Below are 27,160 nucleotides of genomic sequence, written 5' to 3'. Positions count from 1 at the left end.
TCTTGAACACACTAATCATGATATATTACTGGCCAGTCAAAATGTGGCAATGAACTCATGGACGTCACAAGTTTGCTGTCACCATTTTAGAGTGATTTTAGAATGCCACACCTTTTCAAGCATCAAAGCAGCTGCTCTTTTAGCACTTGAAAAAGCTCAAGATTGGGGAGGAAGGAACTCCATGCAGGATCAGCCCCTCATAGCATTTGTAAAATTACTTTAAAAGGGTAACTGAACTCCCGGCAGCTGTGAGACTGCTGTCATGTATAGTTTAACCTTCTATCACACTACATTTCTGTATAGTTCATTAGTGGCAAATTTAATACCTTCCACATGTAAGGCCATATTATGCTAACATGTCATACCAATAGTATTACCAATCAATCAATCAATCTTTATTGCATTAGCGACAAAATGCCATAGCAAATAACAACAAAACTTAACAGTAGGAAAAAACTTCAACCAATCCCATCTAGGTTTTTAAAGCCAACAGGCTGTTTGACCAGAAAAAGACAGCAGCATAACAAAATTACTGCTTTTCATCATTCGTTAAAATGAACATTTAATTGTTGCAACTATATATTTACAATCCACATCTGATGTTATACCAAAATCCAGGTCTGCTAACTAAGCCATTAAAGTGATAGTGAGAAGAATATAATACTATTATACTAATACGAGTGGCCATTAGTCTTTGGAGAACCTTCCAGCGAAGTTTTTTAGTGTAAATCCAAGTTGGCAGAGCTTTAGCTTTCCCCCCGCTGTGAAGGAGCTGTCCGTTTGCACTGCTGAGTCCGTGTCTGGCTGGGATTCTCTTTAACTGTTGCATATTAGTTGAAGGCAAGGGTAGAATTCTAGCAGCAGCTCCTTTGCATATTAGGCCACACACCTCTGATGTAGCCAGTCCTCCAAGAGCTTGCAAAAAAGAGCCTTGTAAGTAAGCTCTTGGACGATTGGCTACATCAGGGGTGTGTTGGCCTAATATGCAAAGGAGCTCCTGCTAGAATCCCACCCCTTGAAGGTGCATAATGGCAGGAAGACCATCTTCTTGTGCCAAAGATCCTTGTCAGTAATCTTCCTTGAAAGGGTAATCTTTATGGTTCCGGCACCTGCAAAGGAAAAAAAAGCTTGGTTTTATGCCTTATGCATGAATCCGCAATAAGTGGTCACAGAGAGGGTTAAAAAATGTGAAGATTTGTTTTTTGTTCTAGAGTTTAATAGCAGTGATGTGGGGCAGTTCCCCAATGCGGCACCTGAACAAACTCCTGGTAGCAAAAAAATAAACCCTTCTAATTTTGAAGCAGGAGTGGTTAATGTGCTAAGAGATACTAAATGCTTCTGCTTTAGGCTGTTAGTTATTTCTTGAGGGGCTTTTCTTCTCTTGTTAATTTTATTGGCTTTCTGCAGGGGTCATTTTGTGGAGAAATAGGTGGTGGAGCTCATTCAGGGATTGTTATACAGCTGCACCTACTATTCAGTGGACTAGGTAGGTACGTAGGGAGGAGAGGGGCATCAGAAAGGTTCAGGAGCTGTGCTCCTGTGAGCTCCTGCTGAATTCAAGGCCTGACTTTCTGGCTATTACCCAAGGTCTTCAAAAATCTGATATGAAATTTCCAGAGGTAGTGATGGTACAGCAGCAGCTCACGTGAGACTCTACTTTTTTTTTTTAAGTGTGTGTGTGCGTACTGGCATGCCTGGAAGTCATGGTGACTTTTGGCAACTCCGAGGGGGGCTAGGATTTCAGAGAGGTGGCCTGGATATTGCCTGGCTCTATCTTTTAATTATACAAAAAGTTTCCTTCTGAGCATCTTGCTGCCTGCTACCAGAAAGATAATACAAAGATAACTGTAACACTCTGGAATACTTGGATGACAGCTGGAAGAATAGTTGGCATTAATTAACCATACCGTACCAAACCTTTAATGGCATAACAGTTGCAAATAAAAATACACAGAATACAAAAATTTAAACATTGGAGATAAAATCAAAATAAAACCGAGCTTATAGATGCATTCATACATGGTCAGATTTAAATTTAAGGATGTCAGTCACAAATTTTGCCACAGCCTCACTAACCTCCCCCTCAGTATCGTTTAATAAATAATAACAGGGTGGCAGAATAGACAAATCTGGGGAGAAAGAAAGCTTGCAAAATAAATCTATATGGAGATTATGATAAAAGGAACAATCAAACAATATATGCCGAATTGAGTCAGGAATATTCGCTCCACAGGAACAGAGTCTGTCGCCTAAAGGGACTCGATATCTCCCTTGTAAAACTTTGGAGGGAAACGCATTTAGTCTAGCCAACATAAATGCCCTGCGATGACTTGGAATGGTTAAGTCTGATAGATAATGGGGCATTTTGCCGCAGAAAGCATAAAGACCTAAGGAAGCTGGGGAGCAAATATAAGGGTCTGTTGGACGTAGTTTTGTTTCCTCCAACTTCAACATTCTCAATTTACCGTATTTTTCGGACCATAAGATGCCCTTCCCCCCCCAAAAAAAGTGGGGGGGAAAGTGTGTGTGTCTTATGGAGCGAAGGGACGATAGGACATACCTTCCTCGGGGGGGGGGCGTGAGCCACTGCCTCCGCCTCCGATCCCAGCGCTTCCCCCGCGCCTGCCTGCCTGGCTCCAGCTCTGCTTCCAGCAAGCGCTGGGATCGCTCCACACTGCCCCCACCGCAAACCCAGCGCTTTGCGAGCGCCGGCTGCGGAGGGGGCAGCGTGCTTCCTCCGTGCCTGTCTGCCTGGCTCCAGCTCTGACGCTTACAGCAAGCACCAGGATCGCTCCCTCCGCCCTCCGATCCCGGCGCTTGCTTTAAGCATCAGAGCTGGAGCCAGGCAGACAGGCACGGAGGAAGCATGCTGCCCCCTCCGCAGCCGGCGCTCGCGAAGCTGGAGCCGGAGCCAGGCAGGCAGGCGTGGGGGAAGTGCCGGGATCGGAGGCGGAGGCAGCGGATCGCCCCCCAGGAGGAAGGTGCGTCCTAAAATCCGGAGCGTCTTATGGACCGAAAAATACGGTAATACATCTGAAGATATATGACTCATCAGAAGTAAAGAAATCATCAGCCTCTATCCTCAACTGGTTAAGTTTGGACATAAGAACTGCTGACCATTAATTAACTAGAACCAATGGGTTGAAATGAAATCAGAAGAGCTTCCCACTCAACACTAGGAAGAACTTCCTGACAGAGTGGTTCCTCAGCAAAACAGGCTTCCTTGGGTGGTGGTGGGCTCTCCTTCCTTGGAGGTTTTTAAACAGAGGCTAGATGGCCATCAGACAGCGATGAAGATCCTGTGAATTTAGGGGGAGGTATTTGTGGGTTTCCTGCATTGTGCAGGGGGTTGGACTGGATGGCCCTGGCGGTCCCTTCCAATTCTATGATTCTAAGTTTATCTAGAACAAAGTAGGAGTCAAGTCACCTTTAAGACCAACAAAGTTTTATTCAGAACTATTTATTTCATATGCTCCAAGCACACTTCATCAGATGAGGAATTGGGTACAATGAGCAGGGCTATATATAGCTGGTAGGCAGTGGTTTAGAATGCAAAATGGTACAAATTTAAGTTCTAATGACAGAATAGTAAAATTCACAAATTGAGCAGACCTTTTGATAGCCCTGCTCACTCCGCCTGATTCCTCGTCTGATGAAGGGTGCTTGGAGAACACGAAAGCTTACGTTCTGAATAAAAATGTTGTTGGTCTTAAAGGTGTACTTGACTCCTACGTTGTTCTACTGCTTCAGACCAACACAGCTGCCCACTTGGATCCAAGTTTATCTGTTAAGCATAAATCAGCTGAAGGTGCTGAAACAGACCGATTGCAGCTGTGAGACAGAAAGGGTGAAAAGAAGAAAAGCCAGCAAACAAGAAATATGAAGAAGTACAGGAAAAGATCCCCAAAAAACTCTGACTCACCATCATCCATTCCGGAATCAGCAAAACAACTGCCCACAGATTATTCATTCCAGAAAGAATCAGTGAGTGACCTACCTACCTCCTCTACTAACAATTTTAAGGCTTTGGGAAGCAGCAGAAGAACAAAACATTCAAATGCCATCTTCCTTGCACAGACTGACACGGTTGGGGGAGAAAGGGATGAAGCTGTATACCACCAAATGGCTAATTTGGACTTGGCTGCTTTCACGAAAGTGTGGGAGGAAGATCATAGGTGACCAGCGTTTGCTAACTGCACACATGCAATGGTGGCTCTTTTCCAACAACTCAATCGCATTTCCACAAAGTTGGCTGCTTTAAGAGATGTGCTAAGAAGTGACCTTGGGAAGCTGGATATAGTAAATCAGAAAGGCATGATTGCTGCCTTCCCAGGAAAAGTGCAGAGGAGGGGGAAATTACCAACAGTTATTCTTAAATCTCAAACTAATAAATCAGCGCAGCCAACTACAAGGGCAATGGGCAACTTAATCTTGCAAAATAATCAAATTGCTGTTAATTGCCCAAAACGCCCTGAATTGAGGTCACTGGGTGAACAATAGGAACAAGACTTGCTCATAGAGCCACATGTTGTCAACCTTGAGCAGACAATGAGACTTCCTGACAACACCGTTGGCTACAGAGTGTTATTAACCACTGTTTCCCTTATGCTGTTGAGACTGAGATTTCTTTGCTTCCTTTCATATGTGCCCTGTCAGGGTGCTTGCTGAGGAATAGAAGAAAGTGAACCACTACTGTCAAGGGCTGAAAATAAAGTGCCTCTTGTAGGATTCATCTGGACTCTTTAATGAGCATTCATCCTTACTAGAAAAATTCACCAACTGTCCAACATTTGGACACAAGGAGAAGTCTTCCAAATCAGATCAAAAAGATCCTTATTGATACATACAAAAGGGACAACCCAGAAAAGATCCCCCGGTCAAAGAAGATAGAGAAATCCATGAATAACTTGCTTAATACTGAGGAATCACTAAATGCATTGGTCTCAGTTAATTTTCAGCCAAACGGTGAGACAAACATCTGCTCCCATGCACCTAGTGCAACTGAACTTTCCCCCAGCATGAGACAAAAATCGATAAACCTCCTGAGCCCTCAAGAACCCAGCAATGAGACATGCTTGGAAACCATAATTTTGGATAATTGGCTTCACCTTCCATCAAATCTACAAATCAGAAGGCTTTTTCTTGCCCCTCAACAGAACCATCCCAGCTTTTTGATCCAACTTCTCCAAATCTAACCAACACATTAAGTAACTCCAATAACAAAGACCTAGATCTTTGCAAGAACACAGAGAATTATTGATATGAGACCTAAAACATCTGGAGAGTTAGTATGGTGTAGTGGTTAAGTGTATGGACTCTTATCTGGGAGAACAGGATTTGATTCCCCACTCCTCCACTTACAGCTTCTGGAATGGCCTTGGGTCAGCCATAGCTATCACAGGAGTTGTCCTTGAAAGGGCAGCTGCTGTGAGAGCCCTCTCAGCCCCACCCACCTCACAAGGTGTCTGTTGTTGGGGGAGAAGATATAGGAGATTGTAAACTGCTCTCTGATTCAGAGAGAAGGGTGGGGTCTAAATCTGCAGTCTTTTTCTTCTATTAAATGCATTAAGATTCTACAGATAGATTAGCTCTCCAGTACTAAGTCACACAGCCAAATCCAAATTAAGTTAAAGAAAGTTCTTGCCAAGATAACGTGTTACGAATAAACAAATCTTCATAGTAAATGAATTATTGTTGTTTAGTTAAAGAGAAGGGCTTTTCTTTCTAAAATGGAGATTACCTCATAAACAGTCAAAAATATCTATCCATTCATTTCACTATATTATCCGTGCCACTATGCAGTCATTGCCCTATACTTTCCAATTTTTTGAGTGAAGAGAGGAAGACAATTCAACCTAGAGGATCTCTTCTCTTGATCTGCAGAATAAGATCTGGACTCTATAAGCATTTCTGAGAGAATGTGGCATCTGGCCTTAATTGGCAAATAGGGTTTATAATCCTGAATCCAAATGGAAGTGATCCCTTTATCTCACATATGAAGAATCCCAATCTGTGAACAATTTGGACCACCTCTAGACCAGCAATTCTGTGAGCATTGATCTCAGTATGAACGATGTTGGATTTGGTATTCTATTACCCTAGCTTGCCATTATCTGCAGGGGTGGAATTCTAGCAGGAGCTCATTAGCATATTAGGCCACACACCCCTGATGTAGCCAATCCTCCAAGAGCTTACAAGGGTCTTTTATGTAAGCTCTTGGAGGATTGGCTACATCAGGGGTATGTGGCCTAATATGCAAAGGAGCTCCTGCTAGAATTTCCCCCCTGATTATCTGTGTGTTTGCACTGAATTTTGGAGATATCAATGTTCTATAGTGGCCTGCCTCTAAGCAAATACAGGTGATAATTTTTAACAGAAAACTGATGTTTACACCATTCAGAAATGCATTTGAATACATCTTAGGGATGTTCTTTAAATGGGCTGAGATCTTCTAACAGTTTTATTTGGCTTGTTTTATGTTATCTTCTCGTATTTTGTAAGATTTGGTCTGGGACAATCTGACTCCAAACACAATTGCAAATAACAGCCTGTTTGAGGAGTCTATTGCTGATGTAGTTGGTGGAAACCCACTTTTTAGGGGGAGGAGGTTTTGCCTTGACAATTTTCATCATAGTCCTTATAGCCTGTTGTAATGCGATAAATAAATTTTGTAAAATATTTAAAATAAAACATTTTTAAAAATCTTATATGGAATTTCTTTTTAACTGGCTATCATTCCCAAAGATGCCAGTTTGATTCTACAATATTCAGGGCTTTTTTTGGTAGCAACAACTCCTTTGCATATTAGGCTGCACCCCCCTGATGTAGCTCTTCTTACAGGGCCTACTGTAAGTTCTAGGAGGAATGGCTACGTCAGGGGTGTGTGTCCTAATATGCAAAGGAGTTCCTGCTACAAAAAAAGTCCTAGATTTGATTCTACAATAGTTTCCTGGGGTCAGAATTTTGCTTTTATTGCAGTCAGCAGGGGTCATTTTATAGAAAAATAGGTGGTGGAGCTCATCCAGGGTCAATATAGCTGATATTCTTGACACCAAAGCTGTAGGCAACTGATGTGTCCACACCATTTCATGCCGCACTGAAATCAACATTAAGTTAAATGGCTTAACCTGTTTAAATTTTAATCTGTTTTAATTGTTTGATTCTGTTTTATTGTTGGCTTGATTGTTTTATTGTGTTGGAACCCGCCCTGAGCCCATCACGGGATAGAGTGGGCTATAAATCGACAGAAATAAATAAAATAAATTATGCAGCTGCACCTACACTTCAATGGACAAGGTGGGAAGGAGGAGGTGGAACTCTCAGAAAGGTTCAGGAGCTGTGCTCCTGTGAGCTCCCGCTGAATCTGAGGTCTGGCAGTCAGTGTCTAGAGAGTCAAGAAGGCACTTACTCGTTTAGTGTACAGATTCTCTCTCTCTTGTTGAAGTTAAGTAGAGTTTCCATTTCTTTCTGGCTTAATTCAAAGTCAAACACCTGAAAAGTTCAAGGAGAAAGATTTAGCCCCCAGTGGAGCAGTAACTGTGGCTGATTCCACACTAACCTTCTGATTCCGCACCAGGCTTCTGTTTCTCTTTGGAGCAAGCTAGTGATTTCGCACCAGCTGCTCTGCGCTGCCATTTTGCATGGGGAAAAACCACACTTTGTTGCACCGAAGCATAAACCTGAAAAAACAGGTTTGTGCTGCGGCACGGCAAATCGTAGGTTTTCCCAGAGCAAAACGGTGGTGCGGAGCAGTTGGTGCAACGTTGCTAGCTTGCTCCGGTGTGAAACAGATGCCTGGCGCAGAGCAAGGTTAGTGCGGAATCAGCCTGCAAGCACCTCTGCACTCAGATTCGTCAGTTCTAAATCATTCTATGCCAGAATACATTCTTGTCCTTAGATGGAAGGAAGAACTCAAGCTACTATTTTGAAAATGTAACTAGAGCAATGGCAGTAATGAAGGCATGGGGGGATCCTAGTGGAAGTTATTTACTTTTAAATTCCAATACAAAGTCATTTCCCAATTATATTTAGCAATGAGATAATTAAAATAAAATGTTTGTTTGGCCAGAATCAGATGGTGGCTGTTGCACAGCCTCTAAATTGGCTCATGGTCACCAGGTAGCTTTGCCAGCTCCAGGTTGGGATATTTCTGGATATTTGGGGGTGGGGCCCAGGGTATAATACCACAGATCTACCATCCAAGGCATCCATTTTCTCCAGGAGATCTGATTTCTGTCAGCTGGAGATCAGTTGTAATCATCAGGTCAATATAAGGGTGCTGCCATTGCTCTAGATGAAGCCTGAGCACTTAAGAAGATATTGGATTTGTATCCCGCCCTCCGCTCCGAAGAGTCTCAGAGTGGCTCACAATCTCCTTTACCTTCCTCCCCCACAACAGACACCCTGTGAGGTGGGTGGGGCTGGAGAGGGCTCTCACAGCAGCTGCCCTTTCAAGGACAACCTCTGCCAGAGCTATGGCTGACCCAAGGCCATTCCAGCAAGTGCAAGTGGAGGAATGGGGAATCAAACCCGGTTCTCCCAGATAAGACACTTAACCACTACACCAAACTGGCTCTCCACTTACAGAATTATAGACTCACAGAGTTGGAAGTGGCCATACAGGCCATTGAGTCCAATCCCCTGCTCAATGCAGGATCAGTCTAGAGTAATATATAGAGCAAAACTTGACTATAATGTTTGCCTGGTCATGATATGGATGTATGGTGGATTCCTTATGTCTTTTAATAATGCATACATGACAGCCCACTCTTCAAGGAAGGACTATTAGTAAGATGCCTATCTGGCTTTGAGCAAGAACTCTTGGAAGCAGATTCAGTGTTATTTCCAAAACAGGACCCTGGTCTCCAGCAGCACTCTGCAGTTGATGTGACTAACTTTTGCCAACTACTGGACTGTTCCTCCCTTAAGATCATGTAACATTTGGTTTAAAAAAAATCAAAAGTTAGACGTTTTAAGAATAAGGTCTACAACTTTTTAAAAAGCTAACCAATGGTAAATATAAAGTGAATGGACGAGAAGCACTCTAAGCAGGGTTCTATGCTAAGATCATTTCCATGTAAAATGAGCAAGGATATCATCTTATGAGCAGCCTTTCCTCAAAATTCTCTTTAAGGCGATGTGCAGTAATCGATTTGGGGATGACAGCCACATTCCTCTGAATCTGGAAACGGAGCAAAACCTAAGGGAGACAGATCACAGCGGTTAAACATAAGAAGAACCCCAATGGATCAGGCTAGTGGTTCATCTTGTCGAACACCCTGTCTCATTCAGTAGACAACCAGTTGTCCTGGAGGGCCGTGGCTAGAAGCCACAGATAGCCCTCTCTTCTATGAATCAGCCTAATCCCCTTTTAAAGCCGCCTTTGCCTGAGACCATCGCTACATCCCCTGGCAGCAAATTCCACATTTTAATCACTCATTATATAAAGAACTATTTCCTTTAAAGGGAGATCTACTTCTCCATCCAAATGGCTACTTGAGGAAGTACAAAATCAGGAATGTACCAATAAAGCACCAGGTCTCTGTCTATTCTATACCATCAACGTGGACGGCAGTGAAAGACATGGTTTATGCCCAGGGGTCATTTTGTAGAAAAATAGGTGGTGGAGCTCATTAGCATAACTCATCCAGGGATTGTTATGCAGCTGCACCTACTATTCAATGGACAAGGGAGGAGGGGAGGAAGAGGGGGAACCGTCAGAAAGGTTCAGGAACTGCGCTCCTGTGAGCTCCTGCTGAATTCAAAGCCTGCTTATGCCTATGGTTATCTCCTGGGCCTTTGCCACCACCAGTTAGGTCTGAGGTGAGTCCCTAAACTGCTGCTGGGATAACAAAATAACTTGAACCAATCCCAATTAAAAGCTTATATTGTGAGGCAAAAGTACCCCCTTTCTAGGGTTGCCAGATCCAACTCAGGAAATATCTGGGGACTTTGGGAGTGGAGCCAGGAACAAGGATGGGACAAGCATGACTGAACTCCGAAGGGAATTCTGGCCATCACATTTAAAGGGATTGCGCTCCTTTTAAATGCCTTCCCTCCATTGGAAATAATGGAGGATAGAGGCACCTTCTGTTGGGGCTCATAGAATTGAACTCCATGGTTCAATCTTTTTGAAACTTTGGGGGGAGTGGTTGAGGAGAGGCACTAAATGCTATGCTGAAAAACTGGTGCCTCTACCCCCCAAAACAGGCTCCACTAGAACCCCTGATAACCACAGATCTATTCTCCATTAGGGACTGGTCTCCATAAGGTATAATGGAGTGCCCAGAGGACATTCAACACCCCCCCCCGCTTTCTGATAACCCTGAAGCAGAGGGAGGGCCTCCAAACCGGGAGATCCCCTGCCCGCAACCGAGGATTGGCAACCCAATTCCTTTTACTGTTGTGTATATATGGCTCCAGTAGTGTTGCCAGCCTAGAGATCTCCCACTTTTACAACTGATCTCCAGCTGGCAGAAATCAGCTCCCCTGGAGAAAATGGCTGCTTAGAAGAGTGGGCTCTATGGCATTGTACCATGCTGTGGCCCCTCCCCAAACCCCACCCTCTCCTGGATCCCCACTCAAGTCTCCAGGTATTTTCCTACCCAGATCTGGTAACCCTAGGTTCCAGTGTTGACTCTAGTCAGTCTATATTTGTAATTAAATACAAAAACAGTGATGCAAGAATGTAGGCCTGAATTGGGTAATCAATTTGGGCCTACACATGTTGGATTTTACATGAAAATAACCTATTCAAGCATTACATCCATAATTAGGGTTGCCAAGTCCTCTTCATCCCCCGGCAGTGGATATTCGCGCACGCGAGACAAATGATGTCACCCTGAAGTGATGTCATCAAAATGCTGGCACCCATGCGGGGCCACTCTAGGCATTTCTGGGAAAATTCTATGGTTTTCCCAGACACTCTAGCCATTTGGGAGGTTAAAACTCTATGGTACAAAAGTACCATAGAGTTTTAACCTCCCAAATGGCTAGAGCATCTGGGAAAGCCATAGAGTTTTCCTAGAAATGCCTAGAGCGGTCCTGCACGGGCGCTGCCAATTTGATGACATCACTTCCGGGTGACATCATTGCAGGGGGAGGTTCCCCCTGCCGGCCCGATGTGGGCCAGCGAGTTGAGAACCTCCTGGGCAGGAGATTCCCCTCCCGGACCAGGGGGTTTGGCAGCCCTACCCATAATGGAGGTCTTGTGTTTTGAGAGGAAGGTTTAAGTTTGCCTTCTCCCCCCACCTGTAGCAGGTAATTCCTCACCTCAGCCCCAATTTTGTGCAATGATAAGATCAAAGAGTCTACTCTTATCCAAGCCTTGGTTTTTGTATTAAAAAAAAATAGAGGTAAAGGCGCAAGCACCAGTCATTTCTGACTCTGGGGTGACATCGCATCACGATGTTTTCATGGCAGACTTTTTAATGAGGTGGTTTGCCGTTGCCTTCCCCAGTTGTCTACACTTTCCCCCCAGCGAGCTGGGTACTCATTTTACCGACCTTGGAAGGATGGAAGGCTGAGTCAACCTGGAGCCGGCTACCTGAACCCAGCTTCTCCTGGTATCGAACTCAGGTCGTGAGCAGAGAGTTTGGACTGCAGTACTGCAGCTTTACCACTCTGCGCCATGGGGCTCCTTGGTTTTTGTATTACAAAGGCCAAAATAACATATTAGAATTACGTGGATGCATTGTTTTAAGCTCAGAAGTAGCCCAAGGAGTTGAATACTTGACTTTTGCCTTATCAGCCCTAACAGCAGCTTGTGGGTGAGAGTCCGCTGGAGGGAGAATTAATTCCCCATGCCAGCACCCCAGACCACATCACAGCTGCTTTTCGTTCTTAAATCTTGAAGATATCACTGATATTCTCTCATTCATGATGACAATAGGGATAAAAGGCATCTTACAACTGCTGAGGCCCGGAAATGCCAATCAATAAAGAATGTGTATTAAGAGGAGATACCTGAGCTGCTGTTTTATTGTGTTTGGCTGCAATTTCTTGGACCCTGGGATCATCCAGGAGGAGAGGACCCTTAGGTTTATCCCTACAAAAGCAGAATGCAGGTTTTCATGATTAATGGCTGTTCTCTAAGGGACCGCTGGAATACTTCTGAAGTTTATTATTCATTTATTATCAGCAGAGTAAGTTTTTGTTCCCTAAAAACCATGCTGGAAAATGTGGCCAGTTAAGCAGAACAATTTATTAAGGAATTTATTTACATAAGTCGATAGAGAGGTTTAAGTTTGTAGCTATATGGCTGACAGGAAGAAAGGTCTTGGTGGAAGGAAGTGAGCCCAAGAATTGCATTCTGAGGTTTGTTCAGTTCATTTCCTCACCACCACCATTTATTTCCAAACAAATGCACATGCATAATAAATATAAATGCTACTGTTATGTCGGCGCTTGTCACCTAATGCTTTGCTGTAGTGGCTCCTAAATAGGCCTGCCTGGACTTGTTCTCCAGGAGCCTTAGAGGAGCTTGGAGTTCCTGAACTAGGGTTGCCAAGTCCCTCCTGTGCTGCAGCAGGGGACTTGTTTTTTGCACATGCAAAGAACGCATAGTTTGATGATGTCATCTGGAAGTGATGACATCACACCGGGGACATTGCACAGAGACCCTCTAAGACTCATGCAAAAAACCTCTATGGTACCATAGAGTTCTACCATGATTCCTAGAGCATCACATGGAAAACACTCTAGGAATCACGGTAAAACTCTATGGTAACATACAGGTTTTAGCATGAGTCCTAGAGAGTCACCATGTGACGTCCCTGGCACAATGATGTTACTTCTGGGTGACATCATTGCATCAACAACAGTGCATGCCAACAGGACTCTTAGGTGGCGGGGATCCTTATGGACGGAGAATCGTCTGCCCCCAGCGGGAGCTTGGCTGCCCTATCCTGAACAACAGATCACCAGGATTCTGGAATTTGCCTGCTGATTGGGCATGCAGTGGCTGACAGCCAATAGGGAGCAGAAGGGTAGTTCAGACCATCCAATAGTTTGGGGAGTTGGAGGAGTTGAAGGGCTGTCATATAGAGAATTATTTTCTGTGGCCCCGGAAAGTAGGACCAGAACCAATTGATTGAAATTAAATCAAAAGAGTTTCCGACTCAACATCAGGAAGAACTTCCTGACCGATTCCTCAGTGGAACAGGCTTCCTCGGGAGGTGGTGGGCTCTCCTTCCTTGGAGGTTTTTAAACAGAGGCTAGATGGCCATCTGACAGCAATGAAGATCCTGTGAATTTAGGGGGGGGGGGTGTTTGTGAGTTTCCTGCATTGTGCAGGGGGTTGGACTAGATGACCCTAGAGGTCCCTTCCAACTCTATGATTCTATGAGTTTAAGTGTATATAACCAGGCTGAGGCCTGCATGTGCACGTTAAGTGAAATCAGTAATAAACAGGGCTGATCACTACGCCTGGCGTCTGTCCTCTGATCGAATCCAGTATTTAATAGATATTCTTAAATAACCAGGGCTTTCTTTTAGAAGGAACGCACAGGAACGCAAATGAGTTCCTGCTGGGCTTTTCCTTCCAACCCCACCCCCTAACAGCAACAACATTTATGAAGTTTCACAAAGCATTCTTACCATATCCAGTTGGGAGCTCCAAGAGGACAGTAAGCAGTCACAGAAATCCCTTTGGATCTGCAGAAATTCACCAGTTCTTCCTGGGGCAGGTACGGGTGACTCTCGATCTACAGACACAAATGCTAAATCACTGTTCACAATAATAGATCAGGGACAGTATCTGGCATTTGACTGCCAGAACATACAGTGGTGTTGGAAACTGCTGTCAAGTCACAGCTGACTCATAGCAACCCCTGGTAGGGGTCTTCAAGGCAAGAGATATTTCACCATTGCCTGCCTCTGCAACCCGTCCCTGGTATTCCTCGGAGGTCATCCATTCAAACACTAGCCAGGACCAGTGTTCCCTCTAAGTTGAGTTAGTGTGAGCTGACTCTCAGATTTTTAGCCTCCAGCTCACACATTTTTGTCTCAGCCCAGGAAGGATGACCCCAGAGCACACTAATTTATGCAGTAGCTCACAACTTTAATGTCAGTAGTTCATGAAGTAGAATTTTTGCTCACAAGATTCTGCAGCTTAGAGGGCCAGCCAACCCTGCTTAGCTTTCAAGATCTGACAAAATCAGGCTTGCCTGAGCTGTGCAGGTCAGGACACCAAAATATATGGGGGACGGTAGCCTTTGGTATAGTTGAGTGCCCAGGAATGAAGCCAGTTTTCCCAAGGAACATCTTGCTATTGATCAGCAGCGATCCTTCTCCTATAAACATTCTATTTTCCTTAGGCTATATTCAGCCAAACAAAGGCAAATGATGGAAGACTGATAGGGGTTTCTCAGGAAGTTGTGCTATATTTTCCTCATTCTGGTCATAACTTGTATCCCTGTTCAATGTTTATTTACTTTGACTTCCTTTCTCACTGTAAAACAAGGCAACCAAATAGTGTGAGATCTCTAATAAGCCATGCCACAGGGCTGGGATTACAAAAAACAGAAACAAAGCCTGGACTATCCCGGTCAGGATGTAATTACTATACAGCTGTCAAAACCACCCCTGCAAATCCAGATACCCACCGAAACAGCAGAACCAGGGCTTTTTTTGTAGCAGGAACTCCTTTGCATATTAGGCCACACACCCCTGATGTAGCCAATCCTTCAAGAGCTTACAGTAGGCCCTGTAATAAGAGCCCTCTAAGCTCTCGGAGGATTGGCTACATAAGAGGGGTGTGGCCTAATATGCTAAGGAGTTCCTGCTACAAAAAAAAGTACAGAGCAGGCAGCACTATGTCTAAGCATACCTGATTATTTGCCGGCTTGTGTTTTAACCCTGGTTTGTTCAAGAGTCTCTCTATCTGTCCATGGTTGAAATTAGAAATGCCAATGGATTTCACCAGGCCCGCATCCACAATGTCCTCCATAGCCTAAGGAGACAAGGGAAGGGAAGGGCCATCAAGTCACAGCTGAGTTCTGGCAACCCCTGGTGAGGTTTTTGAGACAAAAGACATTGTGAGGTGATTTGCCATTGCCTGGCTCTGTGTAGCCACCCTGGACTTCCTTGGAGGTTTCCCATCCCAGTTCTTGCCAGGACAGATCCTGCTTAGCTTCTGAGATCTGATGATGTTGGGCTATAAAAGTCAGGATTGGAGACAAAAGAGGTAAGTAAACCAGGGCAGGGAAACATTTAGAGCAGAATGTAACAAACAAATCAGATCTGCAGCAAATCAGCTTCCGCTCTGCAGAATAAAAAACACAATAATCAACTGTCACAATCTGCTGGGAATGTGTCCTGAACGCAATGACCATTTCAAGGCAGTGCACAAGAGGAGATGGTCCTAACTGACCCATTCAGTCTCAGAGTGCATACAGACGTACCTAGGGTTTATTTTGTTGCAGGAACTCCTTTGCATATTAGGCCACACCCTCCTGATGTAGCCAATCCTCCTTATAGTAGGCCCTGTAAGAAAAGCCCTGTAAATTCTTGGAGGATTGACTGCCTCAGGGGTGTGTGGCCTAATATGCAAAGGAGTTCCTGCTACAAAAAAAAGCCCTGGACGTACATAACTTCAGCCATGCACCTGCTGTGGAAACACACTCATTACATTTGGGGCACACATACCATCTTCTAATCAAGCTTAGTGGAATCCTGCTCTTCTGGTTGGCAGGAGAAGCTGGATTTGTGTAGTACTGATTGGCCAGCATTTGTGTCAGTCACAAAAGCACCAACTCCACTTCCTGGAGCAGTTTTTAAAGTATTATTATTATTATTTAAAAATGTGTTGAGTAACATTAAGCAGATAAACTTGCTAGACACGTAGGAATAAAGCAGAGGACTGTTGGCCTAAAGGATGGGAGCCATACTGAGTCTACAGGATGTATACTTCATTATAAAGTAGAATTTACCTCACAGGGGGAACCCAGCCAATACCCCACAATATCTACCCCCTGAACCTACTCCTTTTTGAAAGTTCATCTCTTTGTTGGTTTCCAAACACGTTCCTCAGAGTATTTGCTATCAAGATTCAAAAGAATTTTGAAATTCCAGACCACAATTACAAATGACTATTGAAAGCATGCAAGCTGAAGGGAACCCTCAGACCTACCTCCCAGGTGTCCAGAAAATCTGTATTGCTGGGCAATATCAAGCCATTTTTATCTGTGGGGAACAATTCTTCTCCAGCCTGTCATGAGAAGCAAGAAAGGTTAACAACAGTAGGTTATCCCTGCAGCTCCCATTTTGGATAAGGAACTACAGTTCACATAAACATTTCTCCAGGAGCTTCCGTTTTTCCATGTCATGTGTAAGTAAGACACCACAACTGGTGTTACTTCTAAAAGGCCAGTATCCAGTAGCCACAGCAAAGATGGAATTTTTGGCAACGGCCCCCATCTATAGAAGCTGTTCCCACTTGTGATTTGCCATAGGCAGTTTCAAAGGGCTTAAAGATCTGTTTATTGATCCAACTTTTAGTAACTTAGGTACCTGGAGCTTTATGCTGACTGCTGCTTTATCTCTTTGACTGATTTTTTTTTTGGGGGGGGGGAGTAAGCTAGGAATGCACATGCCCATGCTCCATGGGAAATGTTTGGAGGTAGGGCCTGGTAGGGGAAAGCCTCACTGATGTTTCGATGTCCCTCCTGGGCAAAGGTCCAGAAGTGACATCACTTCCCATGATGCTCTAGGAATCCTCCAAACTCTACGGTAAATACCATAGAGATTTGTTCAGACCTGAAGGTAACATTGAAGAGCCAGAAGGGACTTCAAAGTATCAACAACACTGACCAACCCCACCATATTTTCCTCCTGTTGCTCACCAGAGAGCAAAGGCAAACAATAGAGGGCAGGGACAGGAATTCCTTCCCTACAGTGGGCACCTGGAAACCCTAAAGGAAGCCCTACTGAATAACAGAAGACTTAGACTTGAGTAGGTCTACTTAGGATTGCTCCATTTTGCAATAGACATTGCCAACATTCTGGTCAAGGTTTTGGTTTGTTCTCCCCTGGGTACCCTACAGTGAGAGCCTTAGTTGCCTCTGGTACATTTCACAGTTGAATCCCATTGCTGGCCATCACACCAGCTGGATGCAGAGGAGATGCTTCTCATCATCAATAGAAGACAATCCTCTTCCTCTTCAGAATCTCCTTGATATCTTCCCCATAATGGTTTCATGTGGCCAGATCCAGTCAGCCTGCACTGTTGCTATAGTTCTTCTCTGCTATTGCCATACCTCAGCATCACATTCAAGATATCATCATCACTTCCAAATGACTAATCCTGCATTGCACGCCTGTGTCAGCTCCCACATGGGTTCATGGCCTCCTAAGAGCCTCCACCATTTAACAGACTTCTGGAGACCAAGCCTTGTGAGAACCGCTGAGTGACTTGGAAATGCTCAGTCTGGAGAAGGGGAGATTTTTTTGGGGGGGGGCATGATTGCTCTCTTGAAGTATTTGTAGGGCTGCCACTTAGAGGAGGGTGGGGAGCTGTTCCTGTTGGCAGCAGAGGAGAGGACTCGCAATAATGGGTTCAAATGAAGGGCAAGAAGGTACCGGCTGGCTATTGTTGCAAGTAAGAGTTGTTCAGCTGGGGAACTGGCTGCCTATGGAGGTGGGGAGCTCCCTCTCACTGGCAGTCTTTAAGCAGCTGCTGGACGAACACTTGCCAAGGATGCTCTAGGTTAGGGATTGGACTAGATGGCCTTTATGACCCCTTCCACCTCTGTGATTCTATGAGTACGATCACACTGGAGATTAGGTGCAGCATTAGCCTGACTCTGAAAAAGCCACTTTTCTTTTATCTGTGCCCCAGCATCCACACAGCCCCTGCTCTGCTGCCAGGAGGAGTCTTCAGACTGCTTATGCACATACCGGGTGGGCACAGGGCAGGTGGTGCACGCCCAGCCGTTCAGCCAGCCAGGAAATGCACCCTACATCCGGTTAGAATCAGATCCTGTTAGAGATCCGGGCCCTTACTGAATTGTTACCTTTTTGTAGCACCTGCAAGACGAAGCTATTCTGCCAGGTTTTTGGTTGAGGCAGTGAGCGTCCGTCCCATCCTATTGGCTGGCCCTATGCTGCTGAAATACTGGTTTCATACTATTTGCTGTTTGAGACTCTCAGTATCTTACGATGTGCCCGACTGAGCTGCAAAACTGTATTGTTCACATTTATTGGTTTTAACTGTCATTTAATACTGTTTTTAAAATGCTCTCTGAGCCTGTTTGGGAAAGGATGGAATATAAATGATCTAAATAAATAGATAATTTTTTGGAAGAAAAATGCTTCCCCTTTTTTGAATATATTAACACCAGTACGGAATTTAAATCTTCTATCCCTAAAAAAAAATCTCAATTTTTCATTTTACTGACACTGATTTGTGTTTCAAATATGACATTGATTTGTGTTTCATTTCTGTGTATGGTAAACAATGATAATGTTAAGATATGATGGTAGTGCTTTGTGAGTTAGTTTATATTCTTATTTATTTTATTATAAAAATGTTCATTACCACTGTGACAAATAATTGTGAAGAAGATAGTTGTTGTAATTGTGTTGTATATTTTTGAAAAATTAATAAAGAATTTATGTAGTAAAGAAAAAAGATAATTTTATAGGTTTGCTACCTGGAAGTTCTCAGTAGCTATTTAATCTGGTCCCAGCCCATCCTCAGACAAGGTAGGTACGGGTGGGACTTGAGAGGCAGATGCACTCATGTGATCAAGCACATTAAATCTGGATGGGAGGCGTGGCTAGGTCAGGCCAATGTCACAAAGTTTATTTATGATCTACAGGCCTGCTGCCAATGACCACTCATGGGCTACGGCCCTATGGGAACCAAAGAACTTGGTTCCATAAAGCATCTGGTATAGCTTTTCTGAAGTACACTGCTAAGAGCAAGAAACAAAGGAAAAGAAGTCTGCTTGTCAACCAGAATCCACTTTTCTATAGACGCTCAGCAGATCCTACATGTAGCTGGTTTTCACTCATCCTCCGCTGAACAGGAGAGGTAACACAACTTAAAGAAGGAATCCAGGTCTTGAGAAGATAAGAAAGCAAAGTACCTTGAATCCTATGGGCCAGTGCATGAGGTAGAGGTCCACATAATCCAGTTTGAGAGAGGTAAGCGTTTTTTCACATGCTCCTTTCACCATGGATTTCTCATGAAATGTAGACCACAGCTGCAAATTGACCAACATACCACCCAAATAAGTGCCTCAGAACAACTTCAGGGAAGTTCATCCTATGAAAATCCAAATGTGCAGGATTTTGCACAAAGCCAGATGCCTAGTGTGGATGATTCTTCAGAAGTTTAGGGTTTAAGCAGATACAACACAGAGGATCTGTGATTAGATGAACTTTTTATTGCTTCTAAGTGAATAAAAGTGGAAGTGATACTTAATGCTTTTCTTCAGGGCCTTTCCCCAAGAAATCCTATTAGCTCCAAGGAGGTGGGGGGATGTGGGTACCATAAAGGTAAAGGTAATGCCCTGTGCAAGCACCAGTCGTTTCCGACTCTGGGGTGATGTCGCATCACGACATTTCCTTGGCAGACTTTGTAATGGGGTGGTTTGCCATTGCCTTCCCCAGTCATCTACACTTTCCCCCCAGCAAGCTGGGTACTCATTTTACCCACCTCGAAAGAATGGAAGGCTGAATCAACCTTAAGCCAGCTACTTGAACCCAGCTTCTGCCAGGATCGAATTCAGGTCGTAAGCAGAACTTGGACTACAAGACTGCAGCTTATCACTCTGTGCCACAGTAAACTATTTTTCCCCACTAGGGCAAATGGTGGTTTCAGGAGGTGATTTCAACTGGGGAAAAGGCTCAGGGGGGAAATGGTTATGTACCCCTTCTCCAGTACCACTACCCTGATTCAGTTTGATGCCAAAGGCACCAAGAGATCCAGTGACTGTCGGAGCGGGAGTAGCAGAGTGAGGGAGATGACTTGCCCGACACAGGGCTTCAGGAAAGAAAATCAGGCAGACACGTGCAACTAGTGCCAAAAGGTGTATTAACATATATACACAACAAGTGCTCTCTTGTGCAGTCTATACAATATCACCTCCACGGACAAAGTGCTTCGCCTAACCACCATCTCACAGGGAGAGACCTGTGTGATGCACACACAGATCATATATAGTCCAAGCGGCCAATCCTGGCCGTGCTGACTCAGCAGATTGCATCACTTGGCTTCTGCCGGCTCAAGCCGGTCTGCTGATCAGGTCACTGTGACCTAGCCTGGCAGCTAGATCACCAGCTGTCATACTGTAGCTGTCAGACTGGGTTTATGTAGATTCTTGCTCCAACACACCTCCTAATCTATTTAAACCCAGTGCACCAAAACACTTTACACAGTTTACATACATGTCCACCAGCAACATTACAGTTCATATTTACGTAGCTCGGAACCCTTTCCGGAATTCGTTCAGGAACTCATCATGATTGTAAAACACATCATCGTGTTCCTGTTCAGCCAGCTCTTTCAGACGCTTGGCTTCAGCCTCCTTCTCCCTTGCCTCGCACTCTGCCACCCAGGCTTTCCATTTCTTAGCCTTTTCTTTTAACATTTCCTCAAATCCGGGTGGGTCTGGATTGACAGTCAGAGTGACATAGGGGCACTTGTACCTAGCGGGACGTTGGCCTTTGGTGGACCTGGCAGACACCCGTGGCCCTGTGCTTGGACCAGCTTTGTCTTCTTCGGGTTGCTCTGTTCCCACCTCCTGGGCTGGTTGCTCTGCCCCTGTAATTGGGTGTTGAACCTCCTGACTCTCACACTTTACCTCCAGTTCCTGCATTTGAGGCTCTGCCTCCTGACTCTGCTCGTCAGGCTCTGTGCCAGCATTCGGCTCACCTTCTCCAGCCCCACTGGGTGCCACCTCCTGGGCTGGAGTTCTGGGCTGCGCTCCAACATCGTTATCGCTACTTGGCAGCAGGACAAATTGTTTCTGCAAGGAGTGCAACCTTGGCCAGCTGCTTTCTTCATTGAACTGGGCACTCTTACTAAGTGTTATCTTGCTTTTGCTATTGCAGAAACGATAACACCTGGCCCTTGGCTTGTAGCCCAGAAAAATTAGGCTCTCTGCCCGGACATCCCCCTCCCCGCTACTCGTGGAGTGGATGCCAACCCGAGCCCGTGACCCAAAGACTTTTAAAGAACTCAAATCTGGGGTCTTGTTCAACAGTAACCTGTAAGGCACATTTTTCACAGTATTACACCAAACCCTGTTTTGCAAAAAAACAGCTGCATGTATGGTTTCTGCCCAATAGGTCATTGGCAGTTGTGCATCCTCTAACATGCAATACATCACATTCTGCAATACAGCCCCATGCCCATTTTCTCGGGGCGTTGCCGGGTTCGTCAGACGGTGGGCAATGCCCTTGTTCTCCAGCCAACGTTTCATCTGGTTAGATAAGAATTCCCCCCCTCTGTCGGTTTGTACAGCTAGGAGATTAACCCCTAATTGTCTCTCCACTGCTTTGACCCACTTGGTGAATGTCTTATACACCTCAGACTTATGCACCATGGTGAAAACCCACGCGTACCTCGTGTGGTCGTCGGTGGCCACCAAGCAGTATCTCCTCCCCGACAGACTCTTTGGCAATGGGCCAATAACGTCTAAATGGACTAGTTCCAGGGCTCGTGTGCTTTCCCTTGAGCTTTCTTTAGCAACAGCACACGCCTTGCTTTTGGTCTTCTTGCAGACCTGGCAATCCAAGTAACATTTGCAAGGATTTACTTTCAAACTAGGCACAAGCTCCAGGGTTTTCTTTAACGCCCTAAATCCGCAGTGCCCAAGTCTCCTATGGAGCAAATGTATACAATTATTGTGCACAGGCTCATTCGACACCTGAGCCACCTGGGCACAATCACTCTGGACCACATACAGTTTACCTTCCCTCTTTCCTGTCACAAGCAACTTTCCCCCACCTCCCAGGATTTTGCAGCAGGTTTTCTCAAATCTCACCTGGTATCCCTGGTCAAACAGTGTGCTAACACTCAACAGGTTAGACTGCAGTGAGGGTACATACAACACATTTTGCAACATACATTTCAGTGCAGGAAATTCCACATTGCCTGAGCAAACAGAATTGGCAGTGGTCCCATCAGCCAATCTCACATACTTATGCTCAGGACTGTCAATGTTTTTCAACAACTCCTTCTCGCAGCAGAGATGGCTCGTTGCCCCGGAGTCTAAAATCCAAGCAGACCCTGTGCTCTCTACTGCAGACGTGACCAGCCGGGTTGCTTCCTCACACGGGCTGGCGGTCCTCCGCTCTCGCCGCACACGCCCCCGCCTCTTCTCCCTCTCAGGGCAAGCTCGGAGCAGGTGCTGCGACGACCCGCATCCATAGCAGCGACGGACTGCAAACGCAGTCGGCTCCACTTCCTCCACCTTCGGACGCCTGCCAGCAGCAAAAGCTGGCTCATTCTTGGCTGTCTTCCCGGACACACCGATAACAGCACGCTGCCCGGCCGACACCCCCGGACAGCTCACGGCCGCAATTCTCTCTTGGAAGTCAAGCAGGTGGGCACAGACGTATTCCATGGTCAGGGTCGCTACGTCCACCGTCTCCAGAGAAGTTATCAGGGGAGTGTACTCAGGTGGCAACGACGACAGCAAAATGTACACTCTGTCGTCTGGAGCTACAGTCTTGCCTCTTGCCTCCAGCTCAACGAAACAGTCCGTTAGCCGTTTGATGTGATCTTTCACACACCCTCCAGCCGGCATAACGGTGCGGAACATCCTCCTTGTCAAGGCCATGAGGGAACCAGCAGTGGTGCTAACATGCACCGCACTCAACGCGTCCCAGGCAGCCTTGGGAGTGTCCTTCCCTCGCACATAAACCAGCTGGTCATCTCCTATAGACAGCACTATGTTGGCCAGTGCCTTATCCGATAACACAGTCTCGGCAGGAGATAAGTCAGCAGGGGGGTTACTCACGAACAGCCATTGCCCTTCACGCTTGAGGTAGTGTTGCATTCTCAGGCTCCACACCGCGTAGTTGGCTGAGGTGAGCTTCTCAACGGCTACTCCAAGCTGTTGCTGAGCCATCGTGCCGACTCCTCCTCACGGCTGGCTGCCGACGTCCCTCTGGCTCTCAAACAGAGAACGGTGGTGCTTCTGTGTCCTTCACCGGCGTTCCTCGCCTCCGGCTCTTTCCAAACTCACAGTCAGCTCAACTCTCAACTCTCTCCTCCGCGCAGCGGAACCGCCCTGGGCCCATAACCCTGTCGGAGCGGGAGTAGCAGAGTGAGGGAGATGACTTGCCCGACACAGGGCTTCAGGAAAGAAAATCAGGCAGACACGTGCAACTAGTGCCAAAAGGTGTATTAACATATATACACAACAAGTGCTCTCTTGTGCAGTCTATACAATATCACCTCCACGGACAAAGTGCTTCGCCTAACCACCATCTCACAGGGAGAGACCTGTGTGATGCACACACAGATCATATATAGTCCAAGCGGCCAATCCTGGCCGTGCTGACTCAGCAGATTGCATCACTTGGCTTCTGCCGGCTCAAGCCGGTCTGCTGATCAGGTCACTGTGACCTAGCCTGGCAGCTAGATCACCAGCTGTCATACTGTAGCTGTCAGACTGGGTTTATGTAGATTCTTGCTCCAACAGTGACATCCTGTATCATGTCTGGTTTTGCTTTCCACTTCCTTTTAAAAAAAACCTTTCCTCTCTTTTGCACATGTATAAGCAGTCACTGGCACACAGAATTCTAGTCACTAAATTTGCACAAAGGCAGCAGTTCTTCTGTTACAAAAGAACTTGTGCGTGCAACTGCTTTCTCTGCTGAAATGAGTGGAGCATCCCTGGTAGATGGGGAGCTCTGCATATGGACTGCAGAATAATATTCAGAGCATAACATTTAAAGCTCCCCCACCCAATGTTTTCAGTTTCCTCAGTCCTGTTCTTTGATGTGGCTGTACCTTACTGACAACAAACAGATCCTCTCGTGCCACAGCCCGTTCCTTTATCTTCTCTTGGATTGCATCTCCAATCTCGCCTTCATTCTGGTACACGTAGGCACAGTCGAAATGCCGGTACCCAATGTCAATCGCAAGCTTGATTGCGTCTCTCACTTTCCCTAAAGGAGACTGAAAGGAACAATAAATTGGTGTCAGAGCTTTCAAACAACTTTTCAATTTCCCTTTAAGACAGGATAGGAGAAGATGCATCACCACTCCACAGTGGATGACGTGTCCTAAAGAGAGTTCTACTGATCCACTCTTTTTTGTTGCAAAAATTGAACCTCCACTATGTGGCTGCCTCTATCATAGGGGATGGCCAAATTTGCTTGACATAAGAGCCACAGAGAATAAGTGTCAGATGTTGAGACCCACAGGACATAAATATCAGATGTTTGAGAGAAGGAAGGAAAATAGATGGTGAGAGAGAAGGGAAGAAGAGGTGAAAAGAAAGCAACTTTAATGTTAAATACATTCTCCAAGCCACCAGCTGGCTTGGCTTGGAGTAGCGATTTAAAGAGTTTAATGCTTTCTCCAAGCCAGCCAATGTGTCGGAGGGGGCTTTGAGAGCCACACAATATGTGTGAAAGAGCCACATGTGGCCCCTGTGCCAGTTTGGCCACCCTTGCTCTATCATGTCACATTTGGCCCTGAGGAAGAGCTAAGAATAGGCTAGGGATAGGGCTGTGGCTCAGTGGTAGAGCACCTGCTTTGCACGTAGAGATCCTGGGTTCAGTTTCTGGCATCTCCAGCTAGGACTGGGTAGGAGATTATATGAAAAATCTGAGACCCTCTAAGCAGTGTCGGATTAAACCCTGCGGAGGCCCCTAGGTCAGTGGTGTCGAACTCATTTGTTATGAGGGCTGGATCTGACATAAATGTGACCTTGAGGGGCTGGGCCATGTCGGGTTGGGCCATGTGTGTACCTATTTAACATTAGGTAGCAGAGATATAAATTTTATAAAGAACACAGACAAACACAAATATATATATATATATCTTTTAAACTTAAAACATTAGCACTCATTGGATGCTTTCTTTTTATTTCTCCCATGGGATCCAAGAAACTGGCAAAAGGAAGCTCTGGCTCTTTCCTTCCTTCCCCAGGGGACTGGTGGGGAGGAGCCTCAGCCAATGGAGAAAATAGAGGTTTTGTTCTGTAGCTCCTAAGTAATTGAGCAAGCCTTGCAAAGCAAGCTGTTATGCAGAAGGAAGCAAGATATAGGGAGAAGGAAGCAGATGACAGTCAGTTGCTTGGGGGCCTGATAGGAGCCCTCCGGGGGACTGATTCGGCCTTCAAACTGCATGTTTGACATCCCTGCCCTAGGCAGTCAAAATTTTGAGGGACCCCTCACCAATTATCTCCTAATACGTTTTTAATTTTACCAACCAACAATTTTAATAAGCTAATTTTATTACGCAAATCAAACATTAACAACCGGGGGAAACCCGGAAGTGGGGAGCCAGCCTGGGACCCCTAATGGCATGTGGCACTGAGGCAGGCAATGGCAAAACACCTCTGTTGGTCTCTTACCTTGAAAACCTTTGGGGGTTACTATAAGCTGGCTGTGAGTGGATGGCACTTTCCACCACCAGAGGTAGTTTGCTGTTACTCGTCTTGCTTGGCTTGACTTTCCCTGGATTTGTCTCCTTTCTTGACTCCAACTCCCCTCTTCTTACCCGGTCACAGCTCCTTCCCCCTGACTTGCTCCTTCCCCTGATTCCTGTTTCTGCCTGATCATAATAATGTATCTTCACCTCCTCTGACAACATCTTCCAAAGACTCTGCAGCCCTGTTGTATCTCTTTCTTCCAGGGCTTTTTTGGTAAGGGAAAAAACCCTGCAGGAACTCATTTGCATATTAGGCCACACCCCCGGCAGCTGTGATGTGTTACTGCAGAACTGATGCAGACCAGAATGCTCTGTGGAAGTGTCAAGGGTAGGTTCCTTTGCACCAGGACTGTAGCCAATGGTGACGCTGATAATTTGCCTTTATCAAATCTGCAAATCCCCACACTGAATTTCCTTTTGAAAGGGAAGCTTGGGAAAGATTGAGTGAGGGTGCTGCAGATTTGATAGGGGGCATCAGCCCCTGTGCCCCCTGCTGGCTACAGCCCTGCTTTGCACAACAGTTGAGAGGTAGGTGTACGGGAGGGAATCGCAGAGTATGGTTGTTACACAACAGTGGCTGAGAAAGAAATAATCCTTGGCATTGAATTACAATTTATTCGCTGCTTAGCATTACAAATGGTTGAGAACTAGGCCCCGGGCGGGGGGGGGGGGGGAACCCTGTCATGCATATATGCCAGGGGGGCGAAGAAAGAAATTCTCATGGGTGTAGCTTTGACTGAATAATCCCTGTGTACAATCATATAATACCAACAGCCAATGTCAAACACAAGAGTTAACGCTGAAGTGCTAACAATGCAATCTATGCACCATTCCTGTAGTCAAACCCTGCTCTAGGTGGCACTAACTCCGCAAACCCAGGTTCAAACATCTCAATATTGATTTAAGTGGGTCACAATGAAGTTTCAGTTTCTCTGGAATGGGCATCAACTTTCCACCACCACTGTCCCCGGGAAGTGCTGTCATTCCACAAATCTATTTTGTGAGCATCCCAAACTACCACATCAGAGCAAGAAACAGAGTGAAACTAGCAGAAGAAACAAGGATGAGGGTTTCCCAAGACCAGAAGTTTCCCCCCCACTCCCAAGAGCAAAAGTTCCCCCCCCCCCACCCAAAAGCAAATTTTAACTTGATAAATGTTAATTTGCAAAAGCTCTGCCCAGTGCTTGAAGGGGACATCACTTGGGTGGTACCTGCTTTAACATCTGGAATCAGTTGCATAAAGAAGAAGAGAAATCACAATAAGCTAACCCATTCTTCCCACAATGTTCTATCCGGTGAATATTCTGCTACAGTACGCATTTGTGTGGAATGAGAAACCACAATAAGCTAACCCATTCTCCCCACAACGTTCTATCCGGTGAATATTCTGCTACAATACAAATTCATGCAGAATGCTGGCAACCCTGCCAGTTACCTGCCACGTGCCTAATCCCAGGATAGGCATGTTTGCCTTGTTGATGAGTTTCAGGTAAGGTTGCATGTTGCATCTGTTGAATTCCCTCTGCAGAGAAATCCAAGGCA

The 27,160-nt window shown here is 45.5% G+C and overlaps 1 protein-coding gene across 1 annotated transcript; it reads right to left on the bottom strand.

Annotated features, from left to right (window-relative positions):
• Positions 1–1,037: 1,037 nt before the first annotated feature.
• LOC132576559 (aldo-keto reductase family 1 member B1-like) lies at positions 1,038–27,160 on the bottom strand. The gene is made up of 10 exons (XM_060245808.1): positions 27,054–27,160; positions 23,969–24,136; positions 19,089–19,205; positions 16,130–16,207; positions 14,828–14,950; positions 13,597–13,703; positions 11,965–12,046; positions 9,123–9,199; positions 7,409–7,498; positions 1,038–1,109 (listed from the first exon to the last, which is right to left on the bottom strand). The coding sequence occupies exons 1-10, from the start codon at positions 27,117–27,119 to the stop codon at positions 1,067–1,069; spliced, it is 951 nt and encodes a 316-aa protein (XP_060101791.1). The 5' UTR covers positions 27,120–27,160; the 3' UTR covers positions 1,038–1,066.

This window comes from Heteronotia binoei, chromosome 8 (genome assembly GCF_032191835.1).
Source record: "Heteronotia binoei isolate CCM8104 ecotype False Entrance Well chromosome 8, APGP_CSIRO_Hbin_v1, whole genome shotgun sequence".
NCBI lineage: Eukaryota > Metazoa > Chordata > Lepidosauria > Squamata > Gekkonidae > Heteronotia > Heteronotia binoei.
The sequence above is the reverse complement of the archived record's forward strand: the minus strand, read 5'-3'. Positions and strand labels throughout refer to the sequence as shown.